At 50.7% G+C, this 18,106-nt stretch overlaps 7 protein-coding genes across 7 annotated transcripts; 4 read left to right on the top strand and 3 right to left on the bottom strand.

The window, feature by feature from the left end:
- Window positions 1-112: 112 nt before the first annotated feature.
- On the top strand, window positions 113-2,157 carry Asppvi_011195 (uncharacterized protein; the record flags this gene model as incomplete). Its single annotated transcript, XM_043307029.1, has 2 exons — window positions 113-587; window positions 647-2,157. 2 exons carry the CDS (start codon window positions 113-115, stop codon window positions 2,155-2,157), a joined length of 1,986 nt encoding a protein of 661 aa, XP_043162964.1.
- A 445-nt stretch (window positions 2,158-2,602) lies between these two features.
- On the bottom strand, window positions 2,603-6,179 carry Asppvi_011194 (leucine--tRNA ligase CDC60; the record flags this gene model as incomplete). The annotated part of the gene is made up of 4 exons (XM_043307028.1): window positions 2,603-3,208; window positions 3,269-3,467; window positions 3,522-6,025; window positions 6,105-6,179. 4 exons carry the CDS (start codon window positions 6,177-6,179, stop codon window positions 2,603-2,605), a joined length of 3,384 nt encoding a protein of 1,127 aa, XP_043162963.1.
- Window positions 6,180-6,943: 764 nt separating this feature from the next.
- On the top strand, window positions 6,944-7,779 carry Asppvi_011193 (mitochondrial 54S ribosomal protein mL61; the record flags this gene model as incomplete). Its single annotated transcript, XM_043307027.1, has 2 exons — window positions 6,944-6,982; window positions 7,204-7,779. The coding sequence occupies 2 exons, from the start codon at window positions 6,944-6,946 to the stop codon at window positions 7,777-7,779; spliced, it is 615 nt and encodes a 204-aa protein (XP_043162962.1).
- Window positions 7,780-8,337: 558 nt separating this feature from the next.
- On the bottom strand, window positions 8,338-9,518 carry Asppvi_011192 (rhomboid family protein; the record flags this gene model as incomplete). The annotated part of the gene is made up of 2 exons (XM_043307026.1): window positions 8,338-9,058; window positions 9,127-9,518. 2 exons carry the CDS (start codon window positions 9,516-9,518, stop codon window positions 8,338-8,340), a joined length of 1,113 nt encoding a protein of 370 aa, XP_043162961.1.
- A 2,315-nt stretch (window positions 9,519-11,833) lies between these two features.
- On the top strand, window positions 11,834-14,021 carry Asppvi_011191 (WD40 repeat domain-containing protein; the record flags this gene model as incomplete). Its single annotated transcript, XM_043307025.1, has 4 exons — window positions 11,834-11,883; window positions 11,991-12,007; window positions 12,108-12,208; window positions 12,357-14,021. 4 exons carry the CDS (start codon window positions 11,834-11,836, stop codon window positions 14,019-14,021), a joined length of 1,833 nt encoding a protein of 610 aa, XP_043162960.1.
- A 514-nt stretch (window positions 14,022-14,535) lies between these two features.
- Window positions 14,536-15,471, bottom strand: Asppvi_011190 (uncharacterized protein; the record flags this gene model as incomplete). The annotated part of the gene is made up of 2 exons (XM_043307024.1): window positions 14,536-14,878; window positions 14,945-15,471. The coding sequence occupies 2 exons, from the start codon at window positions 15,469-15,471 to the stop codon at window positions 14,536-14,538; spliced, it is 870 nt and encodes a 289-aa protein (XP_043162959.1).
- A 928-nt stretch (window positions 15,472-16,399) lies between these two features.
- Window positions 16,400-18,088, top strand: trpE (anthranilate synthase TRP2; the record flags this gene model as incomplete). Its single annotated transcript, XM_043307023.1, has 3 exons — window positions 16,400-16,557; window positions 16,628-16,701; window positions 16,779-18,088. The coding sequence occupies 3 exons, from the start codon at window positions 16,400-16,402 to the stop codon at window positions 18,086-18,088; spliced, it is 1,542 nt and encodes a 513-aa protein (XP_043162958.1).
- Window positions 18,089-18,106: the final 18 nt, after the last annotated feature.

Genomic DNA, 18,106 nt, shown 5'->3' with positions numbered 1-18,106 from the left:
CAATAAACTTTTTTCCGGAGATCTGGGCGGCCGCCGACGCTTATCTATCTATCGCATATGGAGATCGTCTCCTGCATTTTTGCTACATGTGCTTTTGACAATTATAACCATAATGTCGCACTGTTTAAAGTGCACTTACTTCAGAGCCGTTGGATTTCGTCAGATACCGTCAAGGCGACCAGCTCAGAGCCTTCGCCTGTCCCTATTATCACCGCCGCAGAAACTTTTCGCGCATGTGAAGCTCTTTGGCAATTGTCAACCGAGTCGGCTTCTAAACAGAAGCCAGTTACGCAATCTATCAACTACCACTCAGTCATACCCGGGGCCATCCAGACCTGTTGAAGATGTACTGCCTGTCTGTTGCCCAGGATGTGGCGCCTACGCGCAAACCGTCGAGCCGAGCGAGCCCGGATACTACGGCAAGACTAGGAAACATGTTCGGAAGCTTGTATCAGAGTCACAACGAGCGGCAAACGACAAGCCTGGAGGTGCTGAAGAAGAGACTGACTTGAGGAGTGAAGCGGAGAAAGCAGCGAGCACAATACTCAAGCTAGTCGATTCCGAAGTACCTATTCCAAAAGCTAAGCGTACGTTGGGATTCCCCTCGGTTGACCAAGGCGGCACTGATGAACTTCTTTTATCACAGATGGAGCGATGCTCGAGGAAGCGACCACAACTGCCAGCGATTTTTTGGAGAAATCGAGAGCGCCCGCGCAGGTGTGCGACAGGTGTCACAACTTAATTCACCACAGTAAAGCTGTTTCCGTACCTACACCTACTATTTATTCAATCCAGGAATATTTGAAAGAGTCGCCTCACAGGGATAACCGTATTTACCACGTCATTGACGCAGCAGATTTTCCAATGTCCCTTGTCGACAATATTTACGATGCCTTGTCTATCCAAGAACCACGCTCACGAAATCGAAGAGCCTCGACAGAGCAATACCGATGGGGGAGGAAGTTACCAACTATATCGTTCGTCATAACGCGCTCCGATCTATTAGCCGCGACTAAGGAACAGGTTGACTCGAAGATGGAGTACGTGCGATCGGTTCTCCGAGACGCATTGAAACTGTCCTCTGAACAATTCCGGTTGGGCAATGTACATATGATTAGTGCTCATCGAGGCTGGTGGACTAAACAGGTGAAGGAGGATATCAGAGAGCATGGAGGAGGTATTTGGGTAGTTGGCAAGACCAATGTCGGAAAAAGCAGCTTCATCGAAGCCTGTTTCCCCAAGGATTCCAGGAACCTGGAGAAGATTGCCGAACTGGTTGAACGCCGGGCGGCAGGGTCGGATATTAACCAATTCAACGATGTCTCTTTGGGTTCCGACAGCCTATTGCCGCCGGCGCCTCGCGAAGACCTCTACCCTGTCCTTCCCGTTGTCTCGTCTGTGCCAGGTACCACTGTCTCGCCTATCCGCATCCCGTTCGGCCACGGTAAAGGTGAAATGATCGACCTGCCTGGACTCGACCGCGGTCAACTACTGAACCACGTTCGTGACGAGCACAAACGCGATCTCACTATGACGAAACGGAAGAAGCCTGAGCGGCTCACGATTAAACCCGGGCAATCCCTGCTTCTCGGAGGAGGTCTCGTCCGAATAACGGCTGAAAACCCCGACCATGTTCTGATGGCGGCCTGTTTCGTTCCCATCGAAGCCCACGTTACCAAAACAGAGAAGGCCGTGGAGATGCAGGCTGGTCTGCGTCCTTATCCCGGCGAGCAGATTATGAGAGAGGAAGCCACTGCTTCGATTTCATCTGCCGGGATTTTCGAGTTGAAGTGGGACGTGACTCACTCGCACCTGCCGACCTCCATCGCTAAGGCGGTAGAAGACCATGGTATACCAGTACCTCGACTTCCGTACAAAGTGATGTCGGCGGACATCCTGATTGAAGGCTGCGGATGGGTGGAGCTTACCGTGCAGATTCGATCCGGTTCAAAATCGGAGGAATCGGAGGAATCGGAGTACCCGAGTTCAATGCCTCGAGTTGAGGTCTTCAGTCCCAACGGGCAGCATATCGGATCACGGCCTCCGATCGAATGTTGGAATTTCATCGCCGAGAAGCGCGCTGCTGATAAGCGCAAGAGGCCTTCCCGCGGACGACAGAACGTTGGTCTGAAAAGGCGAGCGCAGCAGTCCCGATAATTAGTATGGTATGTGTCTGTTCAACCCGAGTCTGGCTTTGTGGATGATACGAAGCCAGCTTGGCGGTTTTGTATAGTATAGCATAGCGATTGGTGTTCATGGGCATAGAGGGCATGGTCGGAATTCATTGCTCTCCATTCTGTACGATATCAGATACACTAAAACTCGATGTACATAGACTACCTAGGTTCAAGTTATGCCCTACATGCTGTCCCAGCAAATCATTGTTTGGAGGCGTACTGGTACATTTTTGTTGATTTCGTCCCTTTCCTGTCTCATACAGGCTGGTGGTCTAGATTTTGTCGCTCTGAAAAAAAAATGGAATGATTTTGAACTCGCAGGAAAATCGTTAATATTTGTATTTTGATCGTGAAACCGCCTATAGAAGCTCGGCCTATGTCTAATCGAAGGCAAATATAACAGTAGAAGGATAATGCACCCATGTCTACTCAGCGATATTGGTAAAGCCGAAGGTGGGCTGACCAGGAACCGCGTTTTCAGCCGACAGACCTTCTCTCTTCTCACCAGTACCCAGCACCTCACCGGTCTTGCCACCTTCATCAACAGCAATGACCTCAATCTCCTTGCAGCCAGTCGTCCGCTTCAGGTTACCAAGCATCTCCTTCAGAACAACAAATTCATCGAAGGGAAGCTTCCGCGAGAAAACGTTCTCGGGAGCCTCCTTGGCCTTGATCAAGCGGGTCTTCAGGGTCTGAACGAAAGGCATAGCCTTCTTCATCTCACCGAGCTTGCCAACCTTGGCGTTCAGCTCCTTGTCGTCAATAGAGAGGCTGACAGCATCGAATGCTTCCCGCACAAGGTCGATGTACTTCTCCTGCCAGGCAGGGTACTTCTTCGCGGCGTAGATGGTAAGCTTCTTGGGCTTGCGAGGGTCGAAAAACATCGTCTTGCCCTTGGAAAGCTTCTTAACGAATCCAGCCTCAGCCGATGTGATACTCGAAGAGGTGGAACGAACATAGTTCAGGGCGGCCGAAAGCTCAACGGACGGCTCGGGGACGTCCGGGAAGCGAGCATAATGGATTGTCTCAGGCTAAGAGGTACAAAATTAGTCACGACACCTTAAGGTCATTTGATTCTCAGAGGTACAAACCTTGTTCAGAACCTCGAGCCAGATGTATTCAGCCCAATGAGGCGCAATGGGAGCGATCATCAGAGCCTGGAGCTCAACATAGCGCAGGACCACATCACGGTGCATTCCGACACCAGCGGAAACTGCGGCCTCACGGTAGACGTCACGAGCGTTGGTCAAGTCAAAGAGAGCGGATTTCAGGGCGAGCTTGAAATCGGTGCTGAGATGGGTTTAGCGATTGGAAGTGTAACATATAGGATCATCAGAAACTCACTTTTTGTAGTGCTTGATGGCCTCGCGAACCAGGCTGTTCATCTCATTATCGAACAGCTTGTCCCAGAACGAGTATTCTGGATCTKTGCGCAGGGAGTTGTCCTTGACAGTCTCCTCAATCCACTCCTTGAGCGTGAAGAGTCTGAGAATATTGCTGTTTGCGACATTCTCGTCGAAGTTGGCGTCTTCGATTCCATCACCAGCATCGGCGAATGCAATACGAGAGGCGTCAGCACCGAACTTGTCAACAGCATCTCTAAGCGTAAGGAAGTTGCCCGTGCTCTTGCTCATCTTGTCTCCGTTCAGGAGTAAGTGTCCGTTTGCACGGACACCGCGGGGCCAGTATTCCCGTGGGAAGAGCGCGATGTGATTGTAGAGGAAGAAAGTCAAATGGTTTTGAATGAGGTCCTTGCCGGAAACTCTCACATCCAGAGGGTACCAGTACTCGAACTCTCTACGCATCTTCAGCAGTGCATCCTTGCTGATACCGCTCTTTGCGACGAGCTCGTCGCTAAGCTMACGTCTCGTGAAGATGTAGTCCCAGACCTCATCAGTCATCTGCTCCGGCTTGATGTTTAGCCGACCGGGCGTGGTACCATAGCGGTCGCCATGCAGGTAGTGAGCAACGGTATAGTAAGCCATGTAGACCGTACTGTCACTCAAACTCTCAACGAGGAATTTAGGGTCCCATGGGAGCTTGGATCCCAGACCATAGGTTCTCGCACAGGCCCATCGATTCAGCCACGATAGGTTCTTCTCGAAACCGTGCTTGGTCTCGGGCAGGTACGTGTTGAGGTCGTTGGCGACATATTTCAAGGTTTCCTGCTGCCACTCCGCGTCGTTCTCACCATAGTTCAAGAACCACTGACCAAGGTAGGCAACGACACAGTCATCTCCACTTCTGCTAACAACCTTACCCATAGGATCAGCAAAAGGGAAGGCATCTCCGCTGTCGTAGAGGGACTTGCGGATTTTCTCTTTAGCGGCGCTCACTGGCTCGCCCTTGAATTCACCAACCAACATAGTACCCTTGTAGTAGGCTTCGCCGTACGCCAGCTCCTTGGCCTGTGCAAGCTGGTTGACATCCTTGGGAGAGTTGATCTTGAGCTTCTTGACAAGCGTAGGGGCGGTGAGGTTACCGTATGTCGGGGTCTCAATAAGAGGGAAGATCTCCAGCTCGGCCCATTCCTTCTTGATACCATAGTATTCTGGCTTCTTTGCAAGGTCGATCAAAGTAGCGTAGTCGTCTGGGCTGTCAGAGGGGACTGACGTAACGACGCCGGTACCCTTGGTGGCAGAGACACCCTCCATAGGCAGAATGCGCACACCCTCGGTGTGGAACGACAGTGGGGCGTTAACAAGGGTACCCACAAAGGCGGAACCAGGCGCTTCTAGGATGAGTGGCAGCTGGTCCTGCGTCTTGGGGAAGTGTTCGCTGTCGAAGAAAATTCCCTGGAATGCCATGTTCCAGGCCGCTCTCTTGGTCACGACGTAGTATTCCTTTTCCTTGACCTTGAAAATTCCGTACTTGATCTTGGGACCAAGGAAGCAGCAAGTCTGTCCGTACATTGTCTCTGGACGCAGAGTGGCAGGCACGAAGTAAACCTTGGCATCATCCTCAATCTTTCCCTTGACCAGCTCAGAAATTTCTGGGGCCCACTCCTTCACCTGCAACTTCATCGCGGTGTATTCCTGCGGACCAATTCCCTCACCCTCCGTGCGGTCATGGTCCATGCAAGGCTGGCCATCCTTCGGCGAATAGATAGTATAGCGGTTGCCGTATAGGATCTTGCCAAGCTCGTGGAGGCGATTCATCTGCCAGCGCACAAAAGAGTCGTAGTAAGGATTGGCGTCGGTCGTGACGAACTCTCTGCGCCAATCCACTCTAGCACCGAGGCTGTCGAGGTCGCGAATGGCAAGGGGTGGGAAGTGTTGAAGCCAATGGTTAGCATCGGCGAACTTGTGGATCTCCTCAAGAGGCAAGCCGATGGCCAACATGATTTGAAACTGATACTTCATCTTCACGGTCTTCGCAGCGGCCTTACTCTTCTTTCCGGAGAACTTCTCTTGCTCAGCCCTGACTTCCTGCGTAGGCGCTGCAACTGCAGTGGGGTCCTGCTCCTCGCTCTCTTCGCTGTAGCGCTCAAAGTTCTTGCCGAACTTCTGGACTTCGTCGGCAAGCTTGTCTGCGCAGGCCTTGATAGGCATACCCGTGCAGTGGAATCCGAGAGGGAAAAGAGCCCTCTTACCCTCCATGCGGGCAACGCCGGTCATGAATTCGATTTTACTGGCCGTGAAACTGTGACCAGCGTGAAGAGTACCGTTCATATAGGGATATGCCATGGTTCCGAAGAACTTTGGGTACTTCTCCCGAAGCTCTGCGGCAGACATGGTGCTGGCAGGGACCTCCGAGAGAGACGGGGCATCGATCTCGAACACTTTCTTCTCTTTCCATTGTGCCTGGTATTTCTTCTCGATGGCGACAAGAGTGTCTCTCTTCTCGGTCTAGATCGACAAGGAGCAATTAGCTGTAAATGCACAGGGAAATGCTCAATGAGGGGGAGGGGTAATAGATTGCACGAACGTTTTCGAGTTTAAGAGTATTCTTGGTGCTGTTGCCCGGGTCGAGCGCAGCAGCGGATGCAGCAGCGGCTGCCATGGCTCTCAATATTGAAGTCTGCTGTAATGCAAACAGAAATGGGAGAGCCCTGAGGCGTGGTTGTGGAGGTCAATCACTATATATCCACCGCGGGGTTTGGCTCTATCGAACGAAATTCTTGCCGGCCATTTGTGAGTCAAAACGGTGTATGTAATGGCGGTGACAGTAGCTGTATTTATGGCGCACGTGCCATCTGTCTGCTTTTGGTGGAATTCGGAGGTCAGAACATCAGCTCAGATTGATGCTAGCTGTTCGGTAACAGCGATATAGTAGTATGAATCAGACGGATGTTCTTGTGCAGTTTATTCGAAAAATGCTAATGCAAGTTACGGATAGACTTGGAAAAGCTGAGGTTGAGTCACCGATATAACTTCTCTGTGAACGAGGCTGAGTCCAAAGCAGAGACGCCTCGAGGATAGCAAGGAACAAGGATGAATTGATGTGTCAATTGAGATCTACAAGTTGGAAACTCCTTCTACTACCTGAGATTTTCTTAATGACTACCCATTCTAACAAGACAGCACGGAGTCCAAACACCGTAGGCTATCTATAAAAGTCACGTGAGTATATATTGGAGCGTTTTCTTTCCGCCGTGTTTCCAGAAATTGAAGTTAAGCTTTGAGCCAGAACTGCCCTTCTGTCCCCGCTGGTACGGAGTAGTCGTTGAGAGTTGATTGTTAATTTATCAGTGGTCTTGTCAATTTCTCTTTTCCTTCCCACCTGTCACAAGGACCTGGTCCTTGTGCTCTCTCACAACTCTCAAGATGGTGAATCTGTTCAAGCGGATGCGGAAGTTGAAGACTGTACGTTGTCCGGGCTACCTCACTCTGTCTGCTCATTGAACCATTTTGCTAACCTAGAATCTCTAGAGGGTATGATCCGCTACATTTCCCTAAATGCACACATTCCGCTGTCCTTCGTATCGCGAGCTGGTTTCAATTCTAGCCTCAGCTGCGTCCCCTTCAATACAACAAACCCACCTTGGATCGAATATACCATTCGCTAACTCAATTCAATCGCACAGATCCTCAACGTCCGCGTTGGGACGGGTGCTGCAATCCTCCCAGCTGCCTCAAAAGCAACCACAGAATTCCCAGCCATCACCCGACTGCACCTCACATACGCCCGCAAGATCTACGGTGGCCATCAAGGCGCACGACATTTCTGGCGCAATTGCCTGCCCCGACTCAAGTACTATAATCCGGGAATCCGGATGACCGTCAAGCAAACAGATGAGCAGGAAGGGCCCGCCGCGTTAACGATATACTTTGCCGAGCAAGCCAGCAAAGCCGCAGCGCTGAACGCCTCCCAGGTTCAGGACAAGTACGCCCCTGCGCCATCAGAGACAGAGAAGACGGCCGTCGTTGACCTCAAGAACCTCGATTACAAGGAGATCTGGAATAAGGTCAAGATGATGACGGGGGCGGAGGAGCTGCAGGCGACTGCCGATGAGGAGGCTGAGCTGAAGAAGCTTGAGAAGATGCGTCAGCAGTCAGATAAGGACCGCGCGCGGGTGAGTGCTATCCGGCAGGCGAAGAAGGACCAAGAGCGAATGTTACAGGAGGCGAGAGGCGAGGTGGAGAAATTGAGGCAGTTGTAAGATACAGTTCTTTGGGGTTTTGCTTTGGAGAATGTTTTCTTCGCATTCTGAGGTCTCTGGGTACATAGCTCTGTTTTTGAGATGGGTTCTGACGGTGGGAAAACGACATCGGCATGATCAATTGTAACATAGCCTTTCTTTTTTATTTCTGATACTGTAGTTTTGGGAAAACTGTTTTACAAGATCGTCTTGGGAATGCTTGGGATACTTGAATATGCGGATGAAGGAGATTTCACGACTCTTGACTCGTAAACTACCTTAGTTTGCATATCAGCTTCACGCCATATACATCATATCATCTGAGCAGATTTCATCACCACAAGTGACAACATAAACAAGAACATAGTACGGGAGGTCCCGGTAGCTTCGAAGAAAGCATTTTAGTCCCTCCAGTGAAAATCTGGCTTCACTACGTAGGGGAAATTGCAGAAGCCAGCGTTTATGACGGTGTAGATGGTTGAGAATAATAAAAGCTCAGTTGTCCCCAATTTGAGTTATCAATATCCCATGGGAGTTTGGAATCTCCAGATTGGTCATGCAAAACAACGAATGTAGGGTTCACGCATGATCAGGCGTGTAGCTCGTTTCCCCCAGCATACTCTGTCCCGTCGAGACAGTCGGGGTCGCAGGGTGAGTGTGGCTGGGACCGGCCTGATTCAATGTAGACTGGGGTTGAGCTCTTCCTGCGGCGGCGGCTTGGAGTCTCTGGTCCAACGCTTTGAGTGCCAGCGCCCGTCTTCGTTCAGCCTCTTCACGCTTTCCTATACCACGCATGCCTCCACCTCTTTGGTTGCTGAGCAGGCTGGGCAGACCGGCCTCACCTCTGGCGAGGACTTGCTGGTTGCCGGATGCAATGTCTTCCGCTGAGAACGGCGTGCAAATTTTGAGTGCCACCAGGATCATATAGATCTGATCAGAGACAAATGCAATCGGCGGCTGCATAACGTCGGGAAAGAGGCAAGCGAACGCGAAAGTCTCGCTTGCATCACCCTTGATTCCTTGTCCGTCTGTCGACGTGCCCGTGAGGTCTGGCTGCCGCTTGTAGAATCGCAGGTAGGACCAGCTGGCCAGCAGGCCTAGCCACGCGAGGAGCGCTGCGACTTGTGTCCCGAAAACCAACCCGCTAATTGTATTGAGCAACAGAAACAGGGCGGGGAAATGTTTCACGCGCATCTTCACCAGGCCTTTGAAGATCGTGACCGTATGCTCGGGAACAAGTTGTTTGAAGGCGACGAGGAAGGACGACTGAATCGAAATGCCACCACATATTTGCGTTAGGCTTAGAAATGGGAGTCAGCAGATAGAGCGCAAGAGGTTATGCAGTCGTGCTGGGAGAAGATCTCGTACCCGCTCACTGAGCTCGCCCCTATGGCAGCCCATAGTAGGTATACCAGGGCTACCACCACGTTGGGAACGACTGCGATAATGACGATAAATTTCGCGAACTCTCTGGAACCCCAAGCGCGCTCCAGGTATTTCCCACCATAGAACAGGGTCGCGGCGTTAAGGAGTACCGTAAAGATATTCTGCTCCACGAATGTGGCCGTAAGTAGGGTCCATGGATAAAAGAAGAACTGCGATGGGACGAGGGTCAAGTAGGGAACAATAGGTGTCGCTGTGGGTGCTTTCCCCGTCGTGTCGATTTGTCGCCATCGGGCGATGTTGTACAGTAAGGAGAGCGTGACGAGGCTGACGAGACAAGTTCGGGTCGCAGGAGGAATGTTAATTCGGTGAGGCATCTTGAGGAGAGCACTCACGGCTGCTCATATAGAGCGCAGACCGCAGGCTGTTGACGGGAGCCCAAGGAATTTAGAGATGTAGGAGACGTCGTACCGTAGGTAGGACTTTACAAGAAAGGCGGTCGATCAGACAAGTGCGCGTCGGACAGGAAGATTGAGCGCCTTTTGGACCTTTGGACCGCGTTTAATGATTGGATGAAGTCGATTTAGCTTGAGTAAACCTGATTTCTATCTCTGAGAATTGGCGGACAGTTGCTTTTAATAACTGTGAAATCTAGAATAATGATCTATGACGAGGAGTGGATAGGAAATAGATGCACCTTGTCTGCAAGGTGGTCATAATCGTCGTTCCCGCACAATGAGGACACAACCGACGCAAGTATTCGGCTCATGTCAACTTGCATGTAGCAAAAGTGTCTACATAACACAGTATCTTGAATGAACTGCCGATATTCTTATTGTTCCGTCTTTGTCGAGACTTTCATCAATCGTAAACCAGTGGACGGAGCAAGATGAATGTTGTCCACGATTCGACCTACATCATCACCTTTGCTGGTCGATACATGGCATCTTTTGCGGTCGTAGAGATATATAAGGAACGAAAACTCATTGTCATCTACTTCTTGTCGAAAGGACTAGCCCATCGATTACCATTCGCAGCTAGCCGCCTTTCCTCAGGATGAGTACTATTGACGTGATGCTTTTCCTTCATGGCCCGGAAACTGTGAGCATGTCCCGCACCTTGGCTGTGTCAGAACTGACTGCACGGCTGGCGGCGCTTTACAATCTATTGAGCAGGCTCATCAAGTGGAGTCCCAGAGGAAGTTTTTCCAGAGCTTCAACAGGAGCACCGAAATGAGGCTGAGCAACTCTGGAAGGGCACTCCTCAGGGAATGGATCATTCCCAGTACCTTGGATATGACTTGTAGTACTCCATAGTATATATCTACACAAAATCCAGCACAAAGCAGCAATATCGAGGAGATATATTGCGGGCAGTGAATCTTACATAGATAGCCGTATCTAGATGAAGAAAAGGTTTAGGCTGGAAGCGCTGACCCTAGACCCCAATGGACAAACCAACAGAATCAGAAAAAATAAAAAAAATAAAAAAAGAAGACGCCCTAGACGATCATTTGGCCGTCAGAAGTTTACCTACCTTAGTTACCTTAGCTAGATAACTACCCAAAAGCGTAAAGTCCCAAGGGGCTGGTGGGTTTTCTGACTGCACGCTATGCGCTAGTCTAATCCTAGCCTAAGCCAGATGGTGGAATTGTGGGCTAAACGCCACAACGAGAGACAAGCCCATCATGTCTCCATGCCTTTTGGATTCTTGACTTTTGGCCTCGAATTTTGGATATCTTGTCGTTGACTGGACGCGGTTAGCCTAACCAGTGACCTTACCACTGACTCTGGCTGAAGGTGAAACTTTAAGCAGCAAGTCCCCAGACTTTGAGCCGCCTAGGCAGGCAAAATACCTCTCCAATCTTCCTTTTCCTCCTCTTCTTCTTCACAAAAGACATTTACCCTTTTGCAGTTTGCAATCTTTGTCTTAGTGGACAGTCAGCAACAATCTGGGATCTGGATCCAACTTCTTTCTCGGCGGAAGTTCCTCCACAGTGTGCAGTCCCAACCTCTGCAGTCCACTACTAGCGGGCCTGCAATCCTTGAGCCACACATTGCTCTCAATTCTGTTCCGTCTCATGACTTCCGTTATTATTCATTATTATTTTCATTAATCATTATTACTTCCTATTGTTCTTCAACGGAAGAAACAATATTTCTTACGCAAGCACAGGACTAGTTTCACTTACCTTCATCTCTGCTCTTTGCCAACACTCGCATTAGCTTGTCTAGGTACAAGTTGAGGAGGAACCTACATCTGGTACCCATTACTTACTATTGGTTCCTTACATCTTCATTCACGAGCCCCTTCCTCATCACTTCTATTGGCGTTGTTCCTGAAACTCATTCTTATTTCCCTTCGTCTTCTTCCTCATTATTATTTCTCCCTTGTCACAGTCTTGGCTGCATCTGTCCCCAATCGAGCCTCCCCTCTTGACCCCAAAAAAGGACTCCGCGTCTCCCACCTTAGGTTCGACAGGGTAGGAAAATCGGCGAAGGAACCTAAGGAACCTTCTTTTTATTTTACTGGCCCACCCAGTCAATCCTTCGGATCTTGAATCTCGCAAGCCCATTATACCGCGCCATCTTTCGATCTTCTCCTTCTTCTCCAGTTGAGGACCTTTTTACTCTGGATATTCTCAATCCTGGCATGCGAGCGGATTCTGCATCTAGTTGCTTCGCATGTAACAATGGCACATCCCGACCTCACGTCACATCATGTAAATTACCTGATATGGAGGTAAGTGCTGATCACCCTTGCCGGCCTTGGATTCTTATTCTCTACGGCCACACAATCCTACCGTGATGGTGGATTTCTCACATTGCCTGGACACTGACACGCATTAGATATCTTCAAGAATCAGGTTGGTGTTCACATTTTAGTCTTCGCACTCTCGCCAATAAATCAGATATCTCACAAAGGCGAATCCATTTCCAAATATCTTGATCTAACTTCGTATCCAGGCCATGGTGAAGCTGCAGTGACGCTGCAGCGCGCATGGAACCATGATCCGCAGAGCTTGCCGTTTGCTCCCTACATTCGAACGCATGCACTGGTATCTCTAGTTCAAAAGGGACTCCAATATTACGAACTGGAGCAGTCCATTGACAAGGCAAGTTTCTATTGTTGAAAACATCCCACCCCTTTTAAAATATTTTATTTTTGGTCTTCCTCAAAAATTTATTGTCGGAGATCTCTAATCTTTCTTACAGGATGGGAATCCAACACCATTCACACCTTCAAAATATTTCTTCGGGCCGGTGTCGCTAGAGCTAGAAACGCAAAAAGGCCAAGCTGGTCCAGAAGAGGCGGGTACTGGCACTGACCAAGCGCCTGACTCGTCTACAAGCAAAGCCGCGCGAGAAGGCGGCGTGAGTAATGGTCACCCGACGGCCGAGGCTGGTGGCCCCCAACTACCGCCCGCTACTGTCAAAAAAGCTCGGAAAAGCGATCGCGGAGAAGTCAACGGTGATGAAGTCCCTATGGATGTAGACACTAATGGCGTGGGAACAGAAAAAAAGCCGACTGTCCCCGCGTCGCCATCGCCTGCCGAAATGAACGTGGATGGCGATGGTGACGTGAACATGGATGTACGACCAGACCTACAGGAGCAAGAGCCAGCCGCGGCGCCAACCTTCACGCTGACAACGGGCCACAGCGTGGGTGTCCAGATCAGTCCCGCCAAGGCTGCTGACCTCAGCCCCAACACCACCATCCTGAATGTGGCTGGAGGTGATCACGTGACGCGCACGTTGTGGCGTCCCAATGATCCCACCACTGTCCTTGCAGCTGGAGATACGTTCTGCAGTTTGTGGAGATTACAATCTACCTCTTCCAGTCCGGTGCAGGAGAAGTTGGTCGAAAGCAGAGGGGACGGCAATTGCGTCTCGGCCGTTGCGTGGCACCCCAAGGGCCACAAGTTTGCTGTAGCCACCTATAACGACATGAGAGGGTCCATTACCATGTACGATGTGGCTGGAAACGCTGTTGACCTCCTTCCAGAGGTACCACGCATGATCACTGGACTTCACTGGGCCGACAATAGCTCCCACTTGATTGTAGTAGCATCGGATAGCAAGATTTCCGAGCTGGCAATCTGGGATGACTCGTTGCGACCAGATGAGTTTCCCTCTCCTCAAGTGGTTGATGGTTCAATCTATGACCTTAGCTGGCTTGGGCACAAACAGGCCTATGCCAGCGGTCACGGCGTAGTTTACCAGTGCGATGTGGACTCCAGCATTCGTATTGCCAAGACTTTCTCGTGGGGTGAATCAGACAGAGTTTGGTCCTTCGTTCGCTGTGCGAACGCCGGCTCCTCCCCTGTGGCAGTGGCTGCATCCTCTGATACTGCTGCATTTTGGGTGCCAACCCACGACATGCATCTCGACGACGCGCATCAAGGAGATATTACCTCCATTGAGATGCGTCCTCATCCCGAGTCGTCTGAAAAGGCCCAGCTTGGTCATTCTGTCGTTCTTGCCTCCGCATCCACCGACGATACAGTCAAGGTCTGGCAAATTGACCTAGAAGCAAAACGGTTTATCTGTCTGCATCGCCTGGTCCTCGGACAGTCAATGCCAGCTCTGGCTGCCTGTTTCTCACCCGATGGTTACGCCGTTGCTGCTGCCAGCCGCGACAGATTGTTTATCTGGAATGCAGAGAGAGGAGGTACCGCCATGGCTACTTGGGCCGTACCCGGCTCCGATAAAGCAAAGTCAGAAGGAGAAGCCGATCATGCTGTCAACGGACAAAATGGGGGCGTAGAGTCACTGCCAGATCGCTCCCTTTCGTGGGATACCGATGGTAAGAAGCTTGCATTCGGTTTCGCAAAACAGGTATGTCTCTTATCTCTGGTCAATTGCTCAATCACATACTGAAGCTGTCAAAAACAGTTGGCACTAATCAATCTACAACGTTGAATTGACCATCCTTTGTCAACGGGCGAAGAGACCTCGTGGCGCGACGCCCGCAAGCCTTTTCCAACCCGAACATACAGCTCATGATAGCATATCTTGGATCCAATGGTGACGATTGCAGGTTGAGCTTGCTGCCACATCCGGCAATCAGTGAGGATAGGTGGTCTCCCACTGGGTACGCCTGCTTTGTTTACGGCCCTTTTGGAAGCCCACGACCACGCAGTTCGCTGCACAACTACGTCTGGCTACCATAATTTCCATCTTGACCGCTGGCGACAATTTACGAGTATCTAACTTCACCCTTCGTGAATCATCTACTTTACACTTATACCCTGATAGCATGAACTACATGGTGCATGGTGGCTCAGCGTTTCCCTTCGGATCATGTGGCATTACTAAGGTGATTGGCGCACTGGGCGCGGCTTATTCTTTTCCTTTTTCAACACAGGTAAATTTGTCTTCGCGAACTCCAATCTCAGAGGGTTCCTGAGGTGCTGTGCTCTTGGATGTCTTCGAGCTGCTGTCTTTGTCTACCTTTCATTCTCAACCTGCGTTCTCTTTCCCGTATGCGATATGCTTCTTCGACATCTCTCCATCCACGCGTCCAAGCGCGTATACCCTCGAGAAGTGCCCCGACGGTCTCCTCGTTGCATATTTCCGCCTTACGTCGCGTCCATTGCCTTCGCCCACTTTTATGCGACCTGGACGCGGTTACCTGATCATGCTGTTCCTGCCAAGCTTCAATCCAGCCGACCAACCCATTAACTGTGCCTTGAAGCCCTTCACGCTCCGCCATCTCTTCCCAGAGTTCCTTCTGCCTGCAAGGGAATCAGAATGGTCAATTCCGGGCGTACGACAAAATTTCCAGTCAAGGTACTGCTCACAATTTATGCACGTCCTGTTCCAGTACAGATATGCTCCGTGTCATTCTTCGAATTTCCCGGCGACAAAGATCATAAATTTGCAGCGACTCTTTTCTGCGTTTCTTGAACTCTTCACTGAATTCGGTGATTTCACTGAGGACGCTTGTCAGCTCCTTGATAGATGCCTCTTTGGTGCCGGAAGTTTCAACATCTGTACTATCATGACGAATGCTTGGAACTTCGGAAGCAACGACTTTCGCGCATTCCGTGCAGACACTTTTGGGACGGCATTGGGCAATTTCTTGGGTCAGTCCTGCGCGTGGATCGAAAATGGATTCAATGCTGTCGAGGCAGCCGTTCAGAATAATATTTTGCTCTTCTGAAAAGTGCGCATTTTCCGATAGGAAAGCCAATCTTGCCAGGCGGTTTGAAACCGGCGTTATTTCTTCCGCAGGGAACTCTCCCGCAAGCTTGGGACTAAGGGCGTGATTCACTGTCAAATACGCATCACGCTCGTGGGGATCGGGAATCGGATGTGATGTCTCCATGGCATTATGATTCGCTGTTTGTATGCATGTACTATTTGTCTAGACGTACATAGGAGAATACGTATTTGCCGTCGGTCCAATCCAATTGCTAGATCTCTCGTACGAAAACGCAAGGGGAATACAAGGACATTTGAAGCCGATCGATACCCCAAATCAAGCCCGCTGACCTAGACAGAAAGGTGCCTGCGATGCTTGAGATGGGATGCGGTGTGAAGGCAGAGAGACACGACTAGTATTGACAAAAATCGAACTTGGATAAACTCAGTCGTAGTTGAGCTTCATCAGAGACGAAAGAAGTTCGCTGTAAGGGGGAGGGAATCAGAGATATGGCAGATCATGTGAAGTGCAGTAAGAAAATAGACGGTCAGTATCTGAATTGTCAGGAGTCCCAGTTACCTACTATCTATTAGTCTATTACCATGCAAAAACACATGGCTCCATAATTCTATACTATCAGACCAGTGCGTCAACGCTAGACCACTCTGGGTCACCAAGCACCTTTCTGTCTATTGTCCAGTTTTTGAGGCTGCTGAGAAGCTGTTATTTAAGCAAGGATAGACCTATTTACTCTTTGAAAGGGTTCAGTTCATCTTTTCTCACCTCTCTGACCCTCTGATAGACTTTTGTCAGCCGTCGAAAAGTGCTGTTGCTGGCATACGTCGTGTTACTCATCACACATCCACCTTCATAACCACCTCCTACTATCGGCGGCACCGTGATTAACTCCGTGCGCATTATTTTCCCCATCATTAGCACTTTCAAATCCCCGCAGAGAGCTTTTTCCTTCCGGCACGCAAACCCATCTGAATTATCTCCGAGAGGATGGCGCCCTCAGTGAGTATATACCGTTCAGACTGGCTTTCTTGAACTTGTCTTCTTTTCTGCCAATTTGCGATCCCGCTCGGTGCCAGTTGCTAATGACCGTCCGATGACTCAGACTACCATTGTGCCGTCGCTTGAGACAGCCAGAGACGTGATCAACAACTCGAGAACTACAAAATACCCCCCAAATCTGCTCCCGTTGACTGCTAGTATACCAGCCGATCTGTTGACGCCCACGTTGGCTTACCTGAAGATTGCCGAAAAGTGAGTCGCGGATTGTCTGGGCCGTTTGGTGTTACGGAGAGCGCTGACAGGGTGGTTCGACGATGAGTAGATCGAAATTATCATTTCTCTATGAGAGTGCTGCTACTACTGAGACAATTGGAAGATATAGTTTTGTCGGCGCAGGTACGGTGTTATTTCCCTGAGACCTCCCAAGTGCCTGGGCCGTTTCGCTGACTGGTCTTCGTGCCGTTCCTTCACAGAACCGTACAAAGTTCTCAAGACCGGGCCAGGTCATGGCCCCGAGTGCGATCCTCTCCCCATCCTTGAAAAAGAGCTTTCGCAGTTTCGTGTTGCGACAGTCCCCGGGTTGATACTCCCACCGCTCACCGGAGGAGCGATCGGATATGTGGGGTATGACTGTGTTCGATACTTTGAGCCCAAGACGGCTCGGCCACTCAAGGACGTGCTGGGGATTCCCGAGTCGCTTTTTATGATGTTCAAGACCATTGTCGCCTTCGACCATTTCTTTCAGGTCATCAAGGTCGTAACATACATTCCTATTCCGAGCACCGATTCGGACCTTGAAGCGGAATACGGTAAAGGCCAAGAGACACTCCAGCAGACCATTGACTTGTTGCTGAGGCCAGAATGTCCACTCCCACCTCAGGGCCCGATCGTGCCGAACCAAGAATACACATCCAACATAGGTAGGGAAGGGTATGAGCGGCATGTGACCAGACTGAAGGAACATATCTCCAAGGGAGATATCTTCCAGACCGTGCCGTCGCAGCGCCTGTCACGACCCACTTCCTTGCATCCTTTCAACCTCTTCCGTCATTTGCGCACCGTCAATCCATCCCCTTATCTTTTCTATATCGACTGCGAAGAATTCCAGCTTGTCGGAGCGAGTCCGGAGCTCCTCGCAAAGGAGGAGAAAGGCAGGATCATCACCCACCCCATTGCGGGAACGGTAAAACGCGGCAAGTCTCCCGAGGAGGACGATGCTCTGGCCGCCGAGTTGAGGGGCAGTCTGAAAGACCGCGCCGAGCACGTCATGCTGGTTGATTTGGCCCGCAACGATGTCAACCGGGTATGTGATCCTACGACAACTCAGGTCGACCGGTTGATGGTGGTGGAGAAATTCTCGCATGTTCAGCACCTTGTGTCGCAAGTGTCCGGGATTCTACGGCCGGGCAAGACGCGCTTCGATGCGTTCCGATCCATCTTCCCTGCGGGGACTGTGTCCGGTGCCCCCAAGGTTCGAGCGATGCAGTTGATCGCTGAGCTTGAAGGCGAGAAGCGGGGAGTCTACGCGGGCGCGGTGGGCTACTTCGGATTCGATAGCTCGAGTGCTGACGGGGCGAACCTGGTGCCTGGTGCAATGGACACGTGCATCGCACTCCGGACGATGCTTGTCAAGGATGGAGTTGCCTATTTGCAAGCCGGCGGTGGCATTGTCTTTGACTCGGATCCGTATGATGAGTACGTCGAGACGTTGAACAAGCTGGGCGCCAACATCCAGTGCATCAAGGGTGCCGAGGACAAATATTTGAGCATGGAACAGCCGTAGGAGGAGATGTAATTTAGG

The sequence above is a fragment of the Aspergillus pseudoviridinutans genome (assembly GCF_018340605.1).
Source record: "Aspergillus pseudoviridinutans IFM 55266 DNA, scaffold_9, whole genome shotgun sequence".
NCBI lineage: Eukaryota > Fungi > Ascomycota > Eurotiomycetes > Eurotiales > Aspergillaceae > Aspergillus > Aspergillus pseudoviridinutans.
This window is presented reverse-complemented; position numbering and strand designations above follow the sequence as displayed.